At 37.0% G+C, this 21,344-nt stretch overlaps 1 protein-coding gene across 1 annotated transcript; it reads left to right on the top strand.

The window, feature by feature from the left end:
• Nucleotides 1-1,459: 1,459 nt before the first annotated feature.
• SLC25A21 (solute carrier family 25 (mitochondrial oxoadipate carrier), member 21) lies at nt 1,460-20,136 on the top strand (the record flags this gene model as incomplete). Its single annotated transcript, XM_010087764.1, has 5 exons — nt 1,460-1,567; nt 5,873-6,037; nt 16,438-16,619; nt 17,429-17,481; nt 20,066-20,136. Coding segments are annotated over 5 exons (579 nt in total), but the record flags the coding sequence as incomplete, so codon positions are not given.
• Between the last annotated feature and the right edge of the window lie 1,208 nt (nt 20,137-21,344).

Below are 21,344 nucleotides of genomic sequence, written 5' to 3'. Positions count from 1 at the left end.
AAGCTGGTGAAGGGTCTGAAGCACAGGTCTTATGAGGAGCAGCTGAGGGAGCTGGGGTTGTTTAGTCTAGAGAAGAGGAGGCTGAGGGGAGACCTTATCGCTCTCTGCAACTACCTAAAAGGAGGTTGTAGTGAGGTGGGTGCTGGCCTCTTCTCTAAAGTAGCAAGTGATAGGACAAGAGTAAATGGCCTCAAGTTGTGCCAGGGGAGGTTTAGGCTGGATATTAGAAAGAATTTCTTCACTGAAAGAGTGATCGGGCATTGAAACGTGCTGCCCAGGGAAGTGGTGGAGTCACCATCCCTGGAGGTGTTCAAGAAACGTGTAGATGTGGTGCTTAGGGACATGGTTTAGTGAGTTAGGTGGTGTTGGGTTGGACTTGATGATCCTTGAGGTCTTTTCCAACCTTAATGATTCTATGATCCCATATCAGAAAAATACATTTGTTGGTAACAGTGTCCTCCAAAGGCAGTAAGGCTGGAGCTTGCCACTGCCCTGCCAAATATGATTCTTCTCTTTCTTGAGCTCTCAAGAGTCCCTGCTCAAATCCCTCTGTATTGAATAACTTCTTTTTCTCACTATTGTTTTTTCCTTAGAATTGATTTCCTGGAATTTCAGCAAATGTACTCAGTATATTGTATTTTGGTCCTGGTACTCTTTTCAACCCCTATAAATTTTGGAGGTGTTAAATGGAGGCAATTAATGTGTAACAGAAATGTGTAAAATGATCACAAAAGTTAAAACCTCTGAATTTTGTCAGTTGACCTAAATATTTCAATATTATTTTTCTGTTACAAACAAGTTAAGGTATTTTTAAATGCTGTGTCATGATGGAAAGCAAAGCAATGATTGTACCATCATCTTCTAAGTAAATTGAGTTAATTCATTCTTGCAGAGGATGCTGACATTTCCATGTGTGCCACTCATTCCCCTATAAACCTTTCAAGGACTGATATTTTCTTAGGAGGACTTTTCTTCTACTTGTGCTATTTGCTTAAGTACTACACTATTTTAATTTCTTACATTTATTTTCTTTTTTTCAGTTAGTATGTTAGTGTTATATGCTTAATGCTCAGCACAGAGTTTTTATTTTTCCAATGCTGCATAACTGCATTTATATTTGCGTTTTTATTCAGACTCCACCCAAAGATAACATGAGGACATTGTTTTTCCATGTTTTCACAATAAATTGGTACCACAATTTTTCTTCCAGCTGAAAAGATAATTAATTGACAGTGCTATGACATTTTATTTTGTATTTTTTAGAATGTGGTTTATGGCTATTGTCATATTGTCTTCATGAACTGTCAGCATCTAATCAAGGGTTGAAGTTATTTAGTAACAGAGTACAGCTGCATTACTGTAATCTCGCAGTTTGCATTGTATCGTTCAGTTTCATAATCTGATGTACGGGTAATTTTACTTCTTAATTTTTCATTATTGATTGATTTAACTTTCCTAGGCGTTTACAGTTGCTGGCTTGGGATCTGGGTTGACAGAGGCACTTGTGGTTAACCCTTTTGAAGTAGTAAAGGTTACCTTACAGACAAATCAGAGTGCCTTCACAGAGGTATGACGATTGCTCCGTTCTTCTTTTTTTGCTTTATTAGGCACAATGCACTTCAAAGTTCATATTTAGAGCAGATTGTCTATGATATAGGCATTCACGCAAATGATTTTCACAGAAGCTTAATGGAAATGGAAAAAGACATAAGAAACTCAGCAGACAGTATCTTCAGATATGCATAGAGATGCATACAGTATTGTCGGCAGTGTCAGCGTGTCCATTGTAAATATTCTGTGCCTGAAGTTCACCTTCATCCCTCCAGAGCAGCCAACAGCCCAGCACTGTGAGGAATTATAACCCAGAAGTACAAACCTCAGCCCCTTGTACACAGTGCATTTACCCCAGCAGGCTTCAGACTTCAAGTGAGCACTAAAGGTTAGCATAAAACACCAAGGCCCCATGCCCTAGCCATGGTCCAGCTGGTGTGTTTTATGTTAAAAATGGAGCTGGTAGGTTTCAGAGTCTTGGATGAAATTGTTCATGTCTTCACATTTATAAGCACAAACCAGGAATCAGTTGTATAATAAAACACAGATCATTTAAATTCACTTCAGAGTTTTATTATTCAAATATTTTTTCATTCAAAGAAGTCAATGTGCAAAATTGACTTTGTCCATGGTTCTGGGTACTACTGAAAGGGGAAAAAATTAAACTGGAAAACAGTGATTCAGCAAAATCAAGTGTTCCCAGGAATGCACCAGCTTCAATTAATTTTAATGTAAAAAATGTTCCAGGCTAAAGTAAAGGAAGGCAGTCACATAGTTCCTTCTTTCTTTTCTCAGTGAAAGACTAACAATTGTCAAATCAACTCTTTCAAAATCTTTTGAGAAATCAGCTGCACCATGGCAGAAGTGCCAAATCCCATAAGCATAGTATGAAAAGGTTGGCTGAAACCCTGGTGAGGCATGATTTTTTGCATATTCTACTATTAAGTTTTGACTGAGTTGATACTTGCATGCCTTGTAGCACTCATCTGCACACATTCAACCTTTTTGGGGGATGCACAGCAAAGAGATTTATCACCTGGCCATTTACATAAGCTGTTTGGGCCAAGCTCCTCAGGCGCACCCTGGCAAAATACTGACATTGATTTCCAAATGTCATAGACTAGACAGAACCTACTCTGTAGCTCTTCCAGAAGAATTCTCCTTGAGAATAAATTTTTAAACATTTGGCAAATTTCTGTTTGATTCTCAATGCATGCAAAAGAGATGTTTGGTTGCCCCAAGTCTCCAGCATAGACATTTCTTAACCTTAAGCAGCAAGCCACTGAAACAGAGAGCTAATACAGTACAGGAGTAAAAAAGGTAGGATCCTGGTAGGAGAGAGACTGAAAGTGGGAGAAAGCAATGTGTAGAGGATATCTCTCTCAGGAAGGTATCTCAGGATACAAAAAAATTATGGACTACTACTTCTCCAGCAGCAGTAAACTAAGCAGATATTCTGGAGAAGAGCATTCCACACTAAAGCATGTAAACTCAAGCCTACTGGGAGAAGCATGTGCATGTTATATTATACAGCGTAAAACAATGGTGCACTCATTTCATTACTATGCACTGTTTTTCTAAGAGTTTTAGGTAAAGTATGTACCTATGCCATTGTGTAGCTTTCATACTACATGATGAAACCTAATGCAGTTCACATATTCCTCTCACTATTGTACTGAAATAATAAATACATCTTGTTTAAAAGGAACAAGGAAGAGCATGAACATATACACCCACACCCAGACTCCTGCACAGCCCCAAAGCAAATATTCACACTCTATGATGACAGCTGAATTATTCTGTGGTACCAGATCATCTTTCTAGGGCTGATAGGTTTAAAGAGGAAGGCTACTATAAATCACATTGACGCTTTTATAATGTGGATTGCTACAGGTAAAAATAACAGTGACTTTTTGTTAGGTTAAATTACTAGAAGTCCCAACACCTTGTTGTTTGGTTTTCTTTTTTTCTTTTCTTTTCACTGTAGCCAGGGATAACACAGTGGCTATAGAAACTGCTGTGCTAATAAGAATCTTCTCACCTGACTTAAGAGTTGTGATTAATTCAACAAATACCAGATTCTGCTTTATGATAAGAATCTGACTACAGATTCCAGTGACTAAGTCTCTATTAAGTATAAGTCAACAGTGAAACTAATTAAACTCCAGGTGTTTAGACAATAAATTCCTCCATCTCAATTACTCATCCTAAGGTACTTCCATCATCAGTGATGAAACACAGACCTTCTATGCTGGATCAGCTGACATTTTAGATGCCTACTTTGGATGAAGTGAAGTGCTGTCTAGGAGAGCCCTCTTTATTGCTAAAAAACTAAAAAAGGGAGTCTTTCTGAGTAGCTCAGATGTAGGTGTAGACGTTGCAGGTATCTACATTTGGGCTGATGAATTCCATCTCAGGTGTTCAGCAAGTGACAGGCTTCTGCTCTGAGTCATTAGTAAATCTGTATTCAAGACAAGACCAAGGGATACCTTACTATAGAAAGTTGCTGGATTCAGCTTAAATCACTTTATTCAGGACCAATAATTATTTTCTAAAGATCTGATCCTCATTTTTTGGGCATGAGAAAGGATGTTATTGCTAATAGCTGGACCATATTCCATGGTAGGTATCTACATTTTAGAATAGATTCTGATTTTAATCCCGAGGGATAGTTAGAAAAATAAACTATAGTAAAATGTATGCAGAGCATTAACAGGATAATATTACTTACCAAATATGAAAAAACAGAATGAAACTTCATATTGAAGACTAAACTTGTCAGTCACCTAAATAAGCAGTCATATGCTCTGTCAGATAGAATAGACATCATTTGGCTGATGCTGTTGATCTACCACAGTGATATTTTGAAATTGAAAGCTATTAAACAAATAAGTGTATTGAAATTAGCAGTGTTCACAGTGTTGTAGTCAAAATCCTTCTATATTTTCATGTTTGAGCCTCCTAGTGGAAGTAATATTTTGCCTTTCTAATTAAATATTTGGTTACCCAGAGATGGCTTTTTGCTTTGGAGAAAGCCAAACTCAAGTCAACAACTTTTTGAAAGGAACTTTTCTGTAATTCTGCTAAAAAGAAATCTAAAATTTTCAGAAGGGGAACACCTGATTCTTAGTATCACAGTATATTGGAAAACAGATGAAGTGTGTATGTAGTCAGGCAGATCCTGTCTGAGGAACTGATCATTATAAAATTGGATTCTGAGGAAGTTTCTTCCTTTCTGGTTTTCGTTAAATGGAAGTTGGCTAACTAAAATTATTTCTATGCCTTTTGGGCATTCTTTTCAAAATAGGATTTCTAAAGTCAATTTCCTAAATCTGTACCTTGGAATTTACATAGGTGTTCTGATTTTCAAAATCTAACTACACTTTTTAAGTCAAATAATTCATTGGGAGGGCAAAACAGGATTTCCAGTTCTATGCTTAAGGAAAAAAGAAAAAAAAACAAAAAACCCTTCTTTTCAAGATTTTCAACAGTAGAAGAAAAGAGTTTAACATGTGATCTTGTTTTAAAAAGTGCTGTGTACCCAATAACTCCTTCAAAAGTCATTGACGTAAAGCAGTGGTTTGCATTCTTAACAGCATGAGCAGCCTCAGAGGATCCAGAAGGGTTCCCAGACTATATATACCTTTTGTCACCCTTTCAACTCTGTTCCTGACATTGAATCTGGAAACTGCCAAACTGGTCATCAACACAAATATTTACAGCCTTCCCTGCTGCTCTAGTTTGTGGCTCCCAAGGACTTGCTCTTCCTTAGCCATAATGGCTTGAAAATTTCCTGTTCCAATTCTGTCCCTTTTATCACTCCGTCACCATGTGTATTCCTGTGCCATTGGTTTCACTGGAGAAGCTGGTTTTATCTTCTTATTGTCCAGAATAATTGTTATATACTCTAGTTGTGTAAGGGTTTCATCTGTCATAATATTAACAGCACGGCATCAATGATAAAAATCTATTGCCAAATTCACATATTCAAAGCCACATGTTGCTCTATAAAATCTATTTTTTTAATTCTTGTTTTAAGACCTTTTTCTTTGCTTTATGGATCTTTAGTCTTTTACAGTACTCAGGTCATGCCTTCATCTTTTTTCTGCAATCCAAGAAATGAGGAATCTTTTTTTTTTTTAATGAAAGTTTTGATTTTTACATGATCACAGGAAAGAGAAAATAAAAAATATGGTGAGACTTAAGATGAAATTAGAAGAATTGGCAACACTGTGTTTGTCAACATGATTGAAATGATGCTGTGGTTATAGTTTGCTTTTTGTAAAGATTGTCTCTTCCTTCTTTTGCGTAACTTGTGTAGCAACCATCTAGCTTTGTTCAAGCTCGGCAGATCATGAAAACCGATGGTCTGGGCTTCCAAGGACTCAACAAAGGTCTTACTGCAACACTGGGCCGTCACGGAGTCTTTAACATGGTTTACTTTGGATTCTACTTCAATGTGAAAAACATTATTCCAGTCAATAAAGTAAGTTCTTCATTACTTCAAAAGACAAACAGACAAGAGTTTTGGCAATTTAATTAACACTATATTTTTCTGTGCAAAGCTGTGTTATTTCATAATAAACAGTGACTAACCTAGCACTCTGTTTTGCAGAAATCTATAGCATTGTAATGGAAGCAAACCAAGGATTTGTACTGCTCACTTTTTGAGAAAAGCTGAATATAAATATAGTCATGCTTGAATTCTCATTTTTATGATTTTCACTTTATGCCATGGTAGCAATCAATGTAAAAACGCAGAAATCAGGATACAGGTATGTTATGCTTGTGTTAGGTATGTATGCACTTTTTTTGTGGTAAACTGTCTTAGAGGAGAACAAACAGTTTCTAGAACCCCTTTCAGTATTCTCAAAGTAAGGGGCAAAGCTTGAGGAGATGGCAGAGCTGCAGTACCTGGGGTATTTGGCCGTGTGCTGGGCCTGTTCACTTGAAAGAAAGTTCAACCCACAGTGTCAAAGGATGACAGGACAGATTTGTCCATAGAGGAGGGAACTAGCCCAAAACAGGACTTACAGGATCACGCGCAGGGGCTTTGTGTAGTATATCCTGTAAGTTAAAAAAAAAAAAAAAAAAGGCATATTTATAGCTGTAGTTTCAATTGAAGCAATTTTATTCAATAGTCGTATATTCCTTTACATAACAGAGGAAACATTTCCCTTTACAACAAAGGGCAATTTTACTAATGAAAACATGGTAATACTGACAACTTTCTAAATGACTGTGTGAGCAACAGCTAATGGTTTATTAATGACTCCAGTACATTACTTACTGAAGTGTGTTTTCACTAATGTGATTTTTAGATGATGACAGTTAAACAGTCACAGGTGTACTATGTAGTGATATTCATATGAGAAACTGCAATTTATATCAAAAGGGATCAGTTTCTATTCCCAGATGAAGTAACACCTCTTTTTTTTCTGCACTTCTGAGTAGCCTGGTATTTTTTTTGGCAACATTGTGCAAATGGAGAAAAGATCCACTTTTTATTTACAGATCATTACAGTAAATTGAATTGTTCAAGAGCAGCTAAGCCACAAGTTTCTACAAGTTTATTTTTCTGTATTTAAGCGTACTTTACAATGTACTTTAAGCACACATTTTAAAAGCTCAAGGCACAAGCATAGCTTGATACTAAGATAGGAATAAACACACTTATGTTGATCAAAAGATTAAAAAATTATAATTACTATGCAGAACATTCAAAATCATATGCAGGTAAGGATAAAGAGGCTTGCGTACAACTTCTGTTGAAATCCTGAAATGTTCTTGCACAGCAATTGGAGAATAGTAATAGTGTTTTGCATGGGCATTCTTTCCCAGCCTTTCAGATTAAAAAAAAAAAAAAAAAAGGGAAAAAGTTATTTACGTCGTTAGAAAGATTCAGAGATTTATCATTTGGGAGAAATTAGCACTTTATAGATTTTGTGTGATACAGAGAATTGTTAACATCTAGAGCACAGCTTTAAATACATTTAGAAAACAAAAGAGAAGTTACTTCAATGGTGTCAGCCAGTGGCCCAGCTGTCCTACACATACTATCAAAAGCAAAAGACAATTTAATCAATGTAGGATTAGATTGCATTAACTGCAAATAAGAGGAGAGGTTTGCCTTGTGTTTGACAAGTGCAAGTGGCTGGCACAGTGGCTTGCACAGGGGCTACATCTGTGCTAGTAAATTGAGCAGCGTCACTGAAACTCAATCATCTGTGCTGCTAAATGTCCTCTGGCGCAGCTTTGGTCCAGGCCAGTCAACACCGTTCCTGGGTATGGCTTAGGAGCTAGCCCAGGCAAGGAACCATTCCTAATAGGCAGGTTTCATGCAGCTAGTCTGTTTTGCATGGTAATAGTCTTTAATAGCGCTAATGAAGTTAATAGGACTCTCTAGGCCAACCATCATCAGTGCCATAGACAGTTCTATAAATTTAGCCAATAATTCTGATCAAACTCCCATTGAAATCAATGCAAATCTTACCCTGAATTTAATAGGGTACAGATCAGGCCTCATCTGGCTTGTGTTAGCCAACAGTATGTCTCAGGCATTTACATGCATTGAACTTCAGTGATTGGAAAATAGCAAGTATTCAACAATATTTTTGATCTGTAATGTAAACCTTTTCTGTCAGTAGGCAGATACTAGAGGCTAGGAGTTATCAAACCTGTACATGGAATTTGGTAGAAGCTGCTTTGAAGTTAGTCTGAAAAATATTAGACAGTTGTAACTTTTCAAGATTTCTCACATTCTTGATTTCATTACAAAACCCATTTTGTTCACTTAGTATGTTTCACCAGAAAGTAAAATTTTAAAGTCAGTCTTGCAAAATATTGCAAAAATTATATTGCAAACTTATACAAATTGTGAAATAAGTATACTACACCTTTGAAATAATTTTGGCTCTTGACCATGTATCTGCTGTTCACCATCTGTAACGTAAGTGGAAAAATGTATGGAAATGTCCGTATGAGTCTTTTAGCTGTCAACAGTGGTAAACTGTGCATTAAATTTGCATCCCAATTAAGGATGTTTGCAACTTATTTTGCCAAAAACAATAAACCTTTTATGTTGAGTGGTCAAATTATATAAATGACATGTGTTGGTTGTAAATGTTCATAATGAATAATTTTTTATATGTTCAGTCTATTCTGCTAAACAGACCATTTACAGCCAACCTCATGCTCTGTTTTCTGAAAATTGAATAAACCAGACTTGTTTCAATTGCCACTAATGTATCAACCATAGAGCATTAACAGCTATACATCTGCACCACCAATCAATTAGTCTGCAAATTTATGTCGTCTCAGTTTTATGGCACCTGCTTTTATAGCACATTTCATAGGCTTCCAGCAGCTCTTGCTTTTCAATTTTTTATCATAGTTAGATTTGATGGTAAACTTTAGTTTCATTAAAAACTTTGCTCGCTACCACCTCCAAGTGGCTGTCATATTTCTTAACGATATGACATTTCTTTACTGTCCATTAAAAGCCCCCTTTGAAAAGTGGCCAACTGCAAAACTCATTTCAAATCAGGCACTGCCTGCCCCAGCTGCCACAGATGTGCTTTCTGTTCAAAGGCCTGCTGCATCAGACAATAGGAGCTGAGCAGTGTGTTGTTTTGTCAGAGAAAGGGCCCTAAACATCTATAAGCCAAAGAAGAAGAAGAGGTGGAAAACCAAAATAGTCTGTTCATCTTGGTGAATAAATAAGACAGCAGACAACAAATTTATTTTTAGTCATTTTCATATCCACACCAACATAAAAGTTATATGTAGGAACAGACAGTGAAAAGGACATGTGATGCAACAGAGCTGAAAAAATAAAAAACCAAGGTGATTTAGGAGAAGACTGGATCAGAGTGGGAAATGGAGTAATGTCATAGCTACCATCCAAGCTCAGGCTTCAGGATGACCTGGAAACTGAAAAAAAAAAAAATGTCAGTGCTGTATCCAGTACAATGTTACAAGCCACCCATTGATCAGTACTCTCCAATCTGAGGCGTCCTGGGACTGTTGAAATGACAGCCTGTGTTTTTTAAAGACTTCAGCCCAGGCAATCATCACCAAGAGATGTTGTATCAAAGGGGAAGAGTCTGTTGCTACCTCATCTGCTCCTGTTGCTTCTGTACTGTGGTATTCTTGTAGGGAAGACAGGTATGAAGATTAAGGACAGAAATCTTTAGTCAAAATAAAAATGTGAAGAAGAAATGTAAGTTTCTTTCATTTTCCTACAGAAGTTAGAATAATGCTGAAACTGATAATTAGATTCAAATGTAGGTGACAGAGAGGCAGACTTAAAACAACTAAGTTCTTGCAAGACATACAAATGATCATTTCAAAGGAGGAGAGATCCTCCAAGTGCATCTTATGAGTGCCCCAGCTGAGGGAAATTTTCAGTGGGAACTTATGCCTTATTAAACACTGAATTCCATGGGGAAAGCCCATATAAACCTTAGTCTGGTCTTGCACCTTTCCAGACATCAGTATCAATCAGTCACAAGGGCTGACAGGACATCAGACTTATTTAGTTCTAGTATTCATGGGGCTACTCTTCTTTTCTGCTTCACAAATGACTGTGTAACGAAGACTGAAGATGGATAGTGCAGACAAAGGTACTGGATACAGGGGTAAGCAATAAGACCTCCATTTTTGAGTGCCCTTTTCTGCAGAGCTAGTGCCTAAATGATGCCATGAAAAGTTGACCTGCTTGTAACCCCAACACTATGATCATCTGCATAGACGGACTCTAGGCAGGAGAGCTGCTTGGAGTTACAGCAGAAGCCTCATGTGAAGCTGGAAGATCGATTCTGTTTTTACCAGTGGGGTTATTGGTTTTCCAGGTGGCCATTTCCCAGGAGCTGCAAGAATATGCACTGAATAGTGAATAACAGGAACACTAGGTACCCTCTCTTGGGAAAACCGGAGAGTCGTTGATATAGGCAGCCACGGGACTAACAGAGCAGACAGACAAGAAATTCGTGAGGACTGAAAGAAAATGGGCAGGAGTTTCCTTTGCCTCTTTGTTGTTCTGCTTTCAACAGTCTAACAATCTACAAAAATGGTGATGAATAAGAGGAACAACTACAGATCTATCTGGTGCTTCTTTTACTGACTGTACTGATAAATCTCTAGAATTCTATATATTGTACTTGGTGACCACTGAATTTTGTTGTCTCTTTGGTTTTTGTTTACATCAAAAGTTCTTTGGTGCAGATGTTTGTTTTAGGACTAAATTAAGTCCTAGCCTTGCCCTAGGGGTCCAAAAGGTTATAGCAAAAGAGTAAGTAATAGATAATAATGCTACTTATAAATGTGGAGTAATATTAATAATTAATAATCAGGAAATTGTATTGTGAGGGAAAAAAAATCACTGAGAGGATTGCAGACTGTTCAAAAATGTATACCCTGGACAACAGACAGCCGTGTCACTCTGGAGACTAACCAGGACATTTATCCTAGTGGCTGTCATTCATCTTCTTGCACTGTCAGACATCTGACAGGTGGATTTTAAAAACTTAAATAAATGTCTGCTGGAATGAGATTGCACTCACAGAGGAATCTGAGATAATACCAGTGTGAAAAAGCACATTTAATTCAAACAAAATGCAGCTGTGACTATGCATTTTGGAATGCCTTTCCTGGTCAACAATATGTTTATTGTAGTTATAATTTCAGAATTTTTTAAGAATTTTGACAAGGATCAGACCATCATTGTACTAATCAGACAGCTAGCTATAATTTACAATGAGGAGTTTACTATGTAAATGCATGAGATGGACAGAAGTTCAGGGTCAATAAAATTATGAAGCTGTTCCTTAAGCTCTGATCAAATCTTGATTAAATCAGAAACAAAAATTGTCCCCTTTGCCACACACAGGGAGGTGGAATGTGCAGCATACAGTGCAGAGCCTCTCAGCTCCAGTCCTGGCTATGCTGCTGACACCTTATGCGACCTTGAGAAAACCTATTTAAATTTAGCAGTAATTTCAAATCACTTTTGGCACCTTTATGCCAAGTGTAATTCATCTATAAAACTAATATTATGACTAACATTTTCAAAGGAGTTTAAGAAACTTAATGCAAATATTCCACTATAAGTGTTAGTTTCAGGCTACCTTCAGTGTGCTGCTTTGCAAATACCAACTGTAAACATTATTCTATTTTTATGTATTCTTCATGCAAATTGTCAGGCATTGGCATTCTCCGTATCCACTAAGCATTATTCTTTTATAGTGAAGTTATCTACTAAGTGCTCAGAAGTGCTAAAACATATTTATAAAATTATTGTTTCTCATAAGGTATGTACCTTCATCAACTGTCAAAAAAAAAAAAAAAAAACACACACAGGAAAAGATCTCAAAGCAAACATCCAAATACTGAAGCAAACAAGCGTCTAAAAATAGCTTCAGTTAGTGTCATGGTTTTAACACAGCCAGTGGTCAAACACCACACAGCCTCTCACTCACCCTTCTCCATCCCAGGGGATGGGAGAGAGAATTGGAGGGTTAAAGGTCAGGAAACTCATGGATTAAGATAAGAACAATTTCATAATTGAAATTAAATAAAATAAAAATATTAGTTCTAATAGTGATTATAATAATAATCATAACAACAACAATAATATATAAATAAGTGATACACAGCACAACTGCTAACCACCTGCTGACCAAGGCCCAGCCCATTCCCAGCTAACAATCCCAGAGCAGAGAAAATACTGAAACCCCAATCCTGGAAGAGAGAGAGAGCACTTCTCAATATGCTGAGTATGACATTGCATGATATGGAATATCCCATTGGCCAGTTTGGATCCATTGCTCGGTCTGTGCTTCCTCTCAGATTCTTGTGCATCTGCACACTAGCAAAACATGGGAAGTTGAAAAGCCCTTGGCTTCTCAGCGACAACTGAAAACATCAGTATGTTATCAACATTCTTCTCATACCAAATCCCATACTGAATCCAAAACACAGCACTATTCTAGCTACTAAGAAGAAAATTAGCTCTAGCCCAGCCAAACCCAAGACAGTTACACAAATTATTATTGATTGATCTTTTGATTTTATTGACTTTTTTTCTTAAAAATAGGGTCAAATTATAAGCTTCTTTGTGACACATTCTGACACTTTTGCTCAGACTGAACAGGGCCTCACAAGGGAAAAAGAAGTAGTGTTCCTCAGTGTTTCTGCTTGTCAGATTTCTATACACTGTTATGCATGTCAGTGGACTGCCCACATTATCTGTTTCTGGTTACTTAAAGCAATTTACCTTAGGGACTTCGAGCTGTTCCTTTGAAGGTACTTGCTTCTCTCCACTGCATATGCAAGTGTGGTGTCCTACCTTTGAACCCTTGGATTGCACCTAAGATGGGTGTCTAAATCAGTACAAATATATCCACTATGGTGAGTCATTATCTATTCTAAAATTATTTTCAGTTATTCTGAAAAAAATAAACTGAGTTTGAAGCATACATGCCTCTACCAAAGGCTTATTTCATTGCTGCTTATTGCATTAAGTGACCTTCCTTCAGTACGGATGAATACGGTCTGGAAGCTTTTGACTGAGATCAAAGATTTAGACAGAGGGTTTTGACAAAGTGCCCACCAAATGAACAAGTGAATAAAGTGGCAGGGAAAGAAAAGCCTGGGGCTTTGGAGACTGAAACTGATAAATTAAAACTGTCTCCAGTGGGTGACACTCTTGTACATGAGTGTGTATGTGCTAGATTTAGGTCTAGAATTTTCTGTTGCTAGAAATCATGGAATATAAAAGAAGGAATTAAGCAGCATATGATTCAGGAGGAACTTATGGAGTCTCCAGTTATTTAAAAATGTTAAGATAGGAGTAATGAAGTATAAGAAGCAGAGAGATAACATCTAAAATATTTTTCCACCAGAGAAAGCAGGGAAATCCAGCAGGACATGCATAGATATGGCAATTATTAGCAATGCCTACTTCTCTATTTTTGATGGCTCTTGGTCCTCACAGGGCAGGGAATCTGATTGTGAAAAGTGTTGTAAAAAGCTGAGATGGTCACAGATTACATTATCCAGCCAAGGCAAAGTTATTCCATCGTGAATAAACAAACTCGTATTTCACTTCCTTGTGGTATACTGTACTGTGGTGTGGCACCGTCAAAAATCAAGTTTCTGTTCTACATGTTCTGCTCATACTGCAGAAAAATTACCTTTGCCTAAGAACAGAAGTCATATATGGTTTTTCCTCCAGTTCTACCATTTATGAAAGTCAGAGGAGCTTGTCAGAATCTTTTTTTCTGTTGTATCAAATATGAAACATGCAGTCAGTGAACTCATGGTGCAGAAGTTAGTGACAATAATATGGTGATAACTGCCTCTGCAAGTCAGTTGCAGCATTACCACTAGAGAGACAGGTTATCCTTATGTCTCCTTTACAGGCTTCTATACTGTTAGGAATATTTTGGTGTTGTCCATGGGGAAGGAAAAGGACAGATTTTGGTATGAAAACAAAGACACTGCTTCCTGATAGCACCAACTTGCACCTACATGATAGACAGCCAGGGTACCTTTGTCCATGTAAGCATTGTAGACAGAGGCATAATTATGCCTGGGAATCTCTTTTTTCACTTAGAAGCAGGAACGCAGTAAAAAGCCACTACTCTCTGCTTTTAGAAAAAAATAACTTTTTAATTATTTTTAACAGCTAAATTTATATTGAATCTGTTATACAAATGAAAGTATCCAGATATTACAGTGATGAATGCCACAAAAACCTTTCCCGTGAGATATGTAATAAAAAATCAAGTTATAAAGCAGAGCTAGTGTATACCATAGTACATTTGGTTAGAGTCCACTTTTGTGACTGAGTAAAATGCTGCTTTTCAACACTTTCTGTGTCACAAATACTGGAAGAGAAATAAAGCAATCTGTGGTTGTTTCCCTTTAGTGGTGTTGGTGCAGGGTCTGATTTCAACAGACGCTCACTTGATCAGACACCCACTGTGTCCTATACTCTGTGGCACTCTCAAACGCAAAGCAGATAATGCTGGCATTGGGAATTCACCAAAGTATGAAATGTTCAATCATTCAAACATAAAGGATTTGTCAGGAGCAACAAGGCTCGAAATCTAGTGCTTAACAACTATTTTTGCCTGACATGTGTTGCCCAGCCCAGAGGGCAGCCCGCTGTTCTTGGTGCTATGGAAAAGTGTCCTTGAGCCAAATTGTGTGACAAAGATACTTCAGACATTTCTAGACAGTTAACACAGCAGTGTTAGTCTTGTTGCTGCAGCCTGGTTTGAGGAGGTTAGTGCAATCTGGAATAGTGCTTAGTTCTCAGGTGGGTATAATAATAATACGCCTGCTGCCTGGAGGTAGGTAGGCACCATGCTGGAACAGGGCTGCCATACTACTGCCCCTCAGACTTCAAAAGGGGTCCTTTTTTCTTCTCTGGATACTGGAAATATTGGCTGTTTAAAGTTACTATCAGTATGTACAGAATAGACAGAAATTTGCTACTAAGCTTTTTGGTAAAAGTCTTACAATTCTTTATGTGCTACAGGCCATTCTAATTTTGAAAGGTATTACCAAAATGTTTCATGTTTTGTGAAATCAAGGTGGTGACTTTTTTCTGCAAGTAATAAAAAGCTCTGTTGATTTTGACATTTCTCTCTACAGGTGTTTACCTGTAGGGACTTTGTCCAATGCATATTATGGAAGTTTTAATTTATGTTCCTTGTTGCTAATCTGGAAAGGAAAACTTCTTCGTTTGTTCCTTTTTCAGTCACAAATGTACAGGTTTAGGAAACAAAGTACTTTCATTTTAATATTGTGCTGATGTTATAACATGGCAAGATCATCTGTTATTTTACTGATGATTTTACTGATGCAGTACCTTCATGAAAAAAAAGGGAACTGCATATGCAGAGTCTGCTATAATAAAAAAGTGTCCTTACTGTTGAAGATGAATAGCAAAAAACCTGTGTGCCCAGGAAATACCCTGGAACGCACTTCCCTGTGACTTCCACTACTTAGAAAAGTAGGATTAGACTTGCTTCAAGAGCCTTTGACTCCCAGATAAACTCAGAATTCTTTGATGTCATAGAAAATGCCAAGGTAGGAGGTCTTTCTAAAGATCAAATAAGACCCAGTTGAACTGTGAACTGTGAGTAAGCAAAGAAGTTTTTAGATACACTCTAACCTGCTTATAACTTTTACCATGAATATATAGTAGGGTTCAGAAACAATCTGTTGTAAATTCTTCAGCCAATTAGCTGAGTGAGTTACCACCGTTTATAATGCGCAGAACGTGGAGGCTCTTTTGCAGTTGCGCCGAGTTGGATTGTTAATAGCAGGAAGCTAGCACTTCTCAGTACAGTGGATCAGCTACATGTGAAAATAAATGTAAAAAACCTGGAGGGGAATGGCAGCAGACTGAGATTAGCCTTTATTTAATTTAGCATTTGGGGGTCCAACACACAAATGAGCATTTTAGTAGGCTTCATGGTGGAAGTTGCTGTCATTTGTAAAATATTCTGGCCAATTAGCTAATAGTGTGCTTGGATTTCTCCTGTTTTGATACAGTAATACTAAGTACATTGTGAAGCCCAATTATACAAATCATCCCCATATGCCATACCAGTCTTTCTTTATGAACTGTGTTTATAAATCCTGTGTGAGGAAATGTGTACTTCAGCAATTTAGACCATGTGTAAAAACATAGCCAATAGGATTGTCAAGAAAACAAGTTCCAGCATAGGAAATCCTAATGTGTTCCGCTAAAATAACATGAGTGTGTTGTGTTGTGTGAGTTTTCTGATTAAATACATATTACTTTATACTGCTTAACCTGCATAGCTTCTTCTGTTTCCCTTTTTATTCTTTCTTTCTTTTTTTTTGTAGGATCCAAATTTGGAGTTTTTGAGGAAATTTGGAATTGGGTTAGTCTCAGGAACAATAGCCTCAATTATTAACATTCCTTTTGATGTTGCAAAAAGTAGGATTCAAGGACCACAGCCAGTTCCTGGAGAGATCAAGTATAGAACCTGTTTTAAAACTATGGCAACAGTCTATAAAGAGGAAGGGTAAAGCATTCTTATTTTAATAAATATCCAGACCTCTGTTTTAGTTCATATGGGTCCATAAAACCATGTTGTTGTATTTCAGACTTGACGAGGACCATTAAGCCACCCTGAACTCATATCAAAAGAGCACAATGTAACATTTTGAAAATGTATTTTAGAATTGCAAGGACATGTCCTCCTACTCCATGTGAACTTTTACAAAAGACTTTCAAGATGATTATTGGGTTGTCAAAATTTATGTTCCACAAATAAATGCTTCATATATCTCATGTAATTTTTCCAACTCTTCATTTTGCAAAATGAAAATATCATCACAAAGCAGAATATTTCATAATTTAATCTAATTGTAGTTATACAGACCTCTGTACCTTTAAAATGACTGCTGAAATAATTAAGTTGGGGACAGATCCTTGTGGTAATAACATTTTCCAACTTTTTAAAATATTTCGCAAGTGGAGACTGAGTTGTAGCTTTGATATTCAATTATAGCAGTCATTTTGTCCATGTGTGCAGCTGTTGTTAACAGACTTGTCTTGAAAGTAAAACCATCTCACTGATTAAAGTCATATTTCTGATTGGCTCACAACGTAGCTTTTGTGACTGAACATTGATTAACTTTTTCTCTTCATCTGATCTGCCTCTGTAAAATGTTAAAATCCAGATACTGCCTGCTATTGAACATGTGTAATTTCAAATAATTGCTTCTAAGTGCTCTGCCAGCATTTTAACAAACACATGCTAAAATTCCATTCTTCTTTTAGAGCAAGAATATTGTTTTAAATGTTTTGTTTGTTTTTCTTCTGCTACAGATTTCTGGCTCTGTACAAAGGCTTGGTTCCCAAGATCATGAGGCTTGGTCCAGGTAATTTTCCTGCTGTCATTTCTATATTGCTTTTGTTCTTGTTTTCTTTTCCTGTTTTTCAGATTCTTGACAAAATGTAGTAAGCATCAGTCAAATAAATGAACCAGTGTACCAGAAATCATCAAAATCTCCCTCATCTTTGAATTATTTCTTTTGATAATGGCATCATCTAATAGTATCATAGATGGATTAGGCTGAGTATGTGTCTAAAAAAATAATTCACACATACACATCAGATAACTGCAAATCCAAGTAACTGCAGGTTTGTGCAATTACTTTATATGTGAACAAGCCAAATGTTCCTGTGCCAGATGCCAAATGTCAGAACTGTAAAACTTTTGGAAGTGTTTCTTAAAGCTTGTCCCTTTCCTGCTAATGTGATTTTTTTTGGTTTCACTGTGACTGTTCTGTACCCATGTACAGAAGGCCTTAAAAGCCTTAAAAGGCAGGTTAGAGTCTCTCCAGTATAAATGCTCTCAACGAGTTGAAGCATAGCCCAAGCATATCAAATTCCAGTTACATTCTTCTTCCTGTGCTCTGCAGGGGCTGTAAAGAGCAGACAATAAAAGACCAATAGCATGAGCAGGGAAGAGACTTGCATGGCCCTAGAAGGCTGAGAGGACAAGGAAAGTTTAAAACTGGGTTTGTTGATTGGCCCCTTCTCACTAGTTGTTACTCCAAATATGGGAGCACAGTGGATGAGAGATAGATCTTCTTCGACTTTTAGGCTATTTTTCCCTGACTGTTTTTGATTAATCATGAAAACAGAGCACTTGAGCCCTTAGACTTTGCCAGCCCTCAGAGGCAGTCTGTGTCAAAAAGAGCAGAAGCCCCAATTTGAACAGTATCCCATTCCCATGAAATTGTATTTCCAATTGTGCAAGGTGGTTTAATAGGCAAGAACACACATGGTTAAAAGCAAGTAGGTACAGAGTCTGTTCTGCAGTATAAAGGAGGCATTAAGTTTGTCTGTAAATGTTTGCATATCCAATCCGTCTGGCTAAGTGCTAGACCATGCCTGGTTATTTTGCAGGGTAAAGAAAGAAGGTGGGGAGGGAAAACAACATAGCTAGGCATAACTCTGGAGCTAAAAGCCTTTTCCCTCATACTCCAAAGATACTAGATTACATACAGGACAAAGAGAAGGCAGAGTTTTGCTTCCCCAGTGCCCATTAGCACAGCAAATTCTGGAATAAAAATTTCGGTCTTACAAATGACTCTGTGTTCTGGCACAGATCCAGCAAGTCAGTTAAGTGTGCACTTCACTTTAAACACTTCTATGGTCCCATTTACTGATATGTAGATTTGGATTTCCGATGAAACCATAATACAATTTTTATTTTGACTGAAATGCTAATTCCTTCTTTCAACATGTGAATGCTTTCAGGAAAAGAGATACACAAACAGATCACACAGTATGAGAACTGGAATCAGCCTTGATTTGAGCTCACATCACATGTTCTCAACATTCTGTCTCTCATTTGTTTGTTGGTCAAAGTCTTTTGCAAACTTTTGCTCTGTCTAGCTGTCTGTGAGTTGCTGTGCATAGAGGATTTCAAGTCTGATGATGGTTCGTTAGGATAAATAACATGGGAAAAGTCATGTGGTAGTTCTGTATGCCCAGTTGTCTGAGCCTATCCCATCTACCTAGAAAGATCAGCCCAATTCAGCAGAAGACTTGTTAGAGGTGCCACTCTAACCTGCTAACTGACCCAACAGGCAAAGGCAAAGGCAAGAAAATATTTGTGCCCCAGTGCTGGCACCCACAAGTAAGCGCATAGTAACACATTTTTACTCCTGCAGCCTGGAATCTGATTCTCTTTCCCCATCTTCTCCAGCTAGAAGCTTCTCTGTATGCTTAGTTTTTATACATATATATGTATGTATACCTTCTGAAACATTCCCTTGTTTAGCTCAAACAGTAATTACAGCCTGGTTACAGAACGGCTTTAGTCTGGCTTCATTAATAGTAACGATACTGTATGGCATTGAAGCTGGGATTTTATATTGCTATCAGTTTTAGCAGATAATGCCATTTCATCAGATCAAAACTTTGCCTGTGTATTCATAGCCAGCTATGGACACAGGCAGATAATACCCATTTCAATACTGTGATCTTCACTTTAGACATGGTAAACAGACAGCTGAAAACCTTTCTTAAACCTTACCTTGAAGCATTTTCATCACCTTGGTGATGAATTTTTGTCATCCACCACTCACGTTACTCTTTCATGGACAAATCTAACTCTAAACAAACACACAAATATACACATACGCAGATGAAAAGCTTCACTTGTAAAAGAACAAACAAAAATTAGTCTTGAAAAATGTTATGAAAAATCACACAGGATTATTTTGATTTAATATGTGAGCTTTTCACATCAACTTTATAGTCTAATATGAAGTGAAAGAGGTATGGTTTAAGAATTGGTGAATTTTTAATGAATTGGGGAATTTGTATAATTACCCGTTTTGCAAATAAGGCTTTGCCATATCCTGATTTAGGTTACACACTACAAGTGCTCTACAAAATCTTGAAAATATTGAATTTTGTATGTAGTAAAATAACATTTTTTTCTTCCAGGTGGTGCAGTGATGCTTTCAGTTTATGAAAATGTTTATGCATGGCTTCAGGACACAACTGGCGGCACATAGGCAGTCTTAATTAGCTAGCCATACACCTCAAAAAAATGTACCTTTCTATAGATAAAAAATGTTGTTCTAAAGCTAAAATTGTTGCTTTTCATTGTCACTGTAAATATAAATATTTCAGTGATGTTCTCCTGTCTTTACTAGCCATTCTAACTAGCTTTGTGAAATATGATTTATTTCTGCTATGCTAATTGAAGACTTACAATTTCATGCAGTTGTGCCACTCTACAGTTTCTTTTCAATAACTCTTTAAGTAGTTTTAAATTACACATTATTCTGTTATAAAAAAGCTCCAATTATCTAAACTCGGTTTGCTGTCCAATGAATGCATATCTTGCAATTGCTGGAAGTTTCTGTATCACCCCATACTACGTTCACAGTTAACTTTAATTCTTCCTCTTAAGGAGGCACAAACCTTTTTCCCAGCAATCCTAAAGAAATATCTTTCCAGATTGTTACTTGAAAATGACAGTTCACATGTGAAGTCTCGTCTCATGAGTGGTTTTTAATGCATTAGAAAAACAACAAAAACCTAAAAATAGAAATGCATTTTCAGCGCTTTCAGGGATGCTTGTACTGACATGCTCAATAAACCTCTCTTTTGTCTAAATATGACAACAGCAACTTCTCATACCTTTGCTACTTCATAGCTAAAAACAATAAAATTAACTCTGTTACAGATTATAATTTTAAGGCAAATGTTCCTTGTTGTTGCATTTCATTATAAGCACTTAGCCAAAGAGAAGACACTACTGAGATAATTTTGAAAATTAAAAGCAAAATGTTTTATAATTAGTCTTTTATTAATTTAGAGCATTCAAAATATAAAAATAAGAGGCTTTAAACATACTGTATATACATATATAGCCTTTAGTTTTACATCCTTTCCAACATGATTTTTTTTTTTCAGTTAATAGTTCAGCCTGTTCTTTGATAAAAAGAGGACCACCAGAAAGCGGAAAACAGAGCACAGTTTTAGAAAACAAACCCATGAACATGCCAGCCCAATCTCCGATCACTCCTGGTGTAATATGGGGTCTGATTCCGGTTTATACTGGAGGTCTTCTGCACCGGGACCATGCAAACACAGTGGGTCTGTCATAGAAGGGAGTATTAAGCTTCACTGATTTCACTGAAAACGTTTGACACTCAGAGAATGGAGTGTAGGCTTTTCAGATTAAAAACTTAAATTCTGCACTCACATATACTGC

This window comes from Pterocles gutturalis, unplaced genomic scaffold (genome assembly GCF_000699245.1).
Source record: "Pterocles gutturalis isolate BGI_N339 unplaced genomic scaffold, ASM69924v1 scaffold28491, whole genome shotgun sequence".
In the NCBI taxonomy this organism is placed as follows: domain Eukaryota; kingdom Metazoa; phylum Chordata; class Aves; order Pterocliformes; family Pteroclidae; genus Pterocles; species Pterocles gutturalis.
The sequence above is the reverse complement of the archived record's forward strand: the minus strand, read 5'-3'. Positions and strand labels throughout refer to the sequence as shown.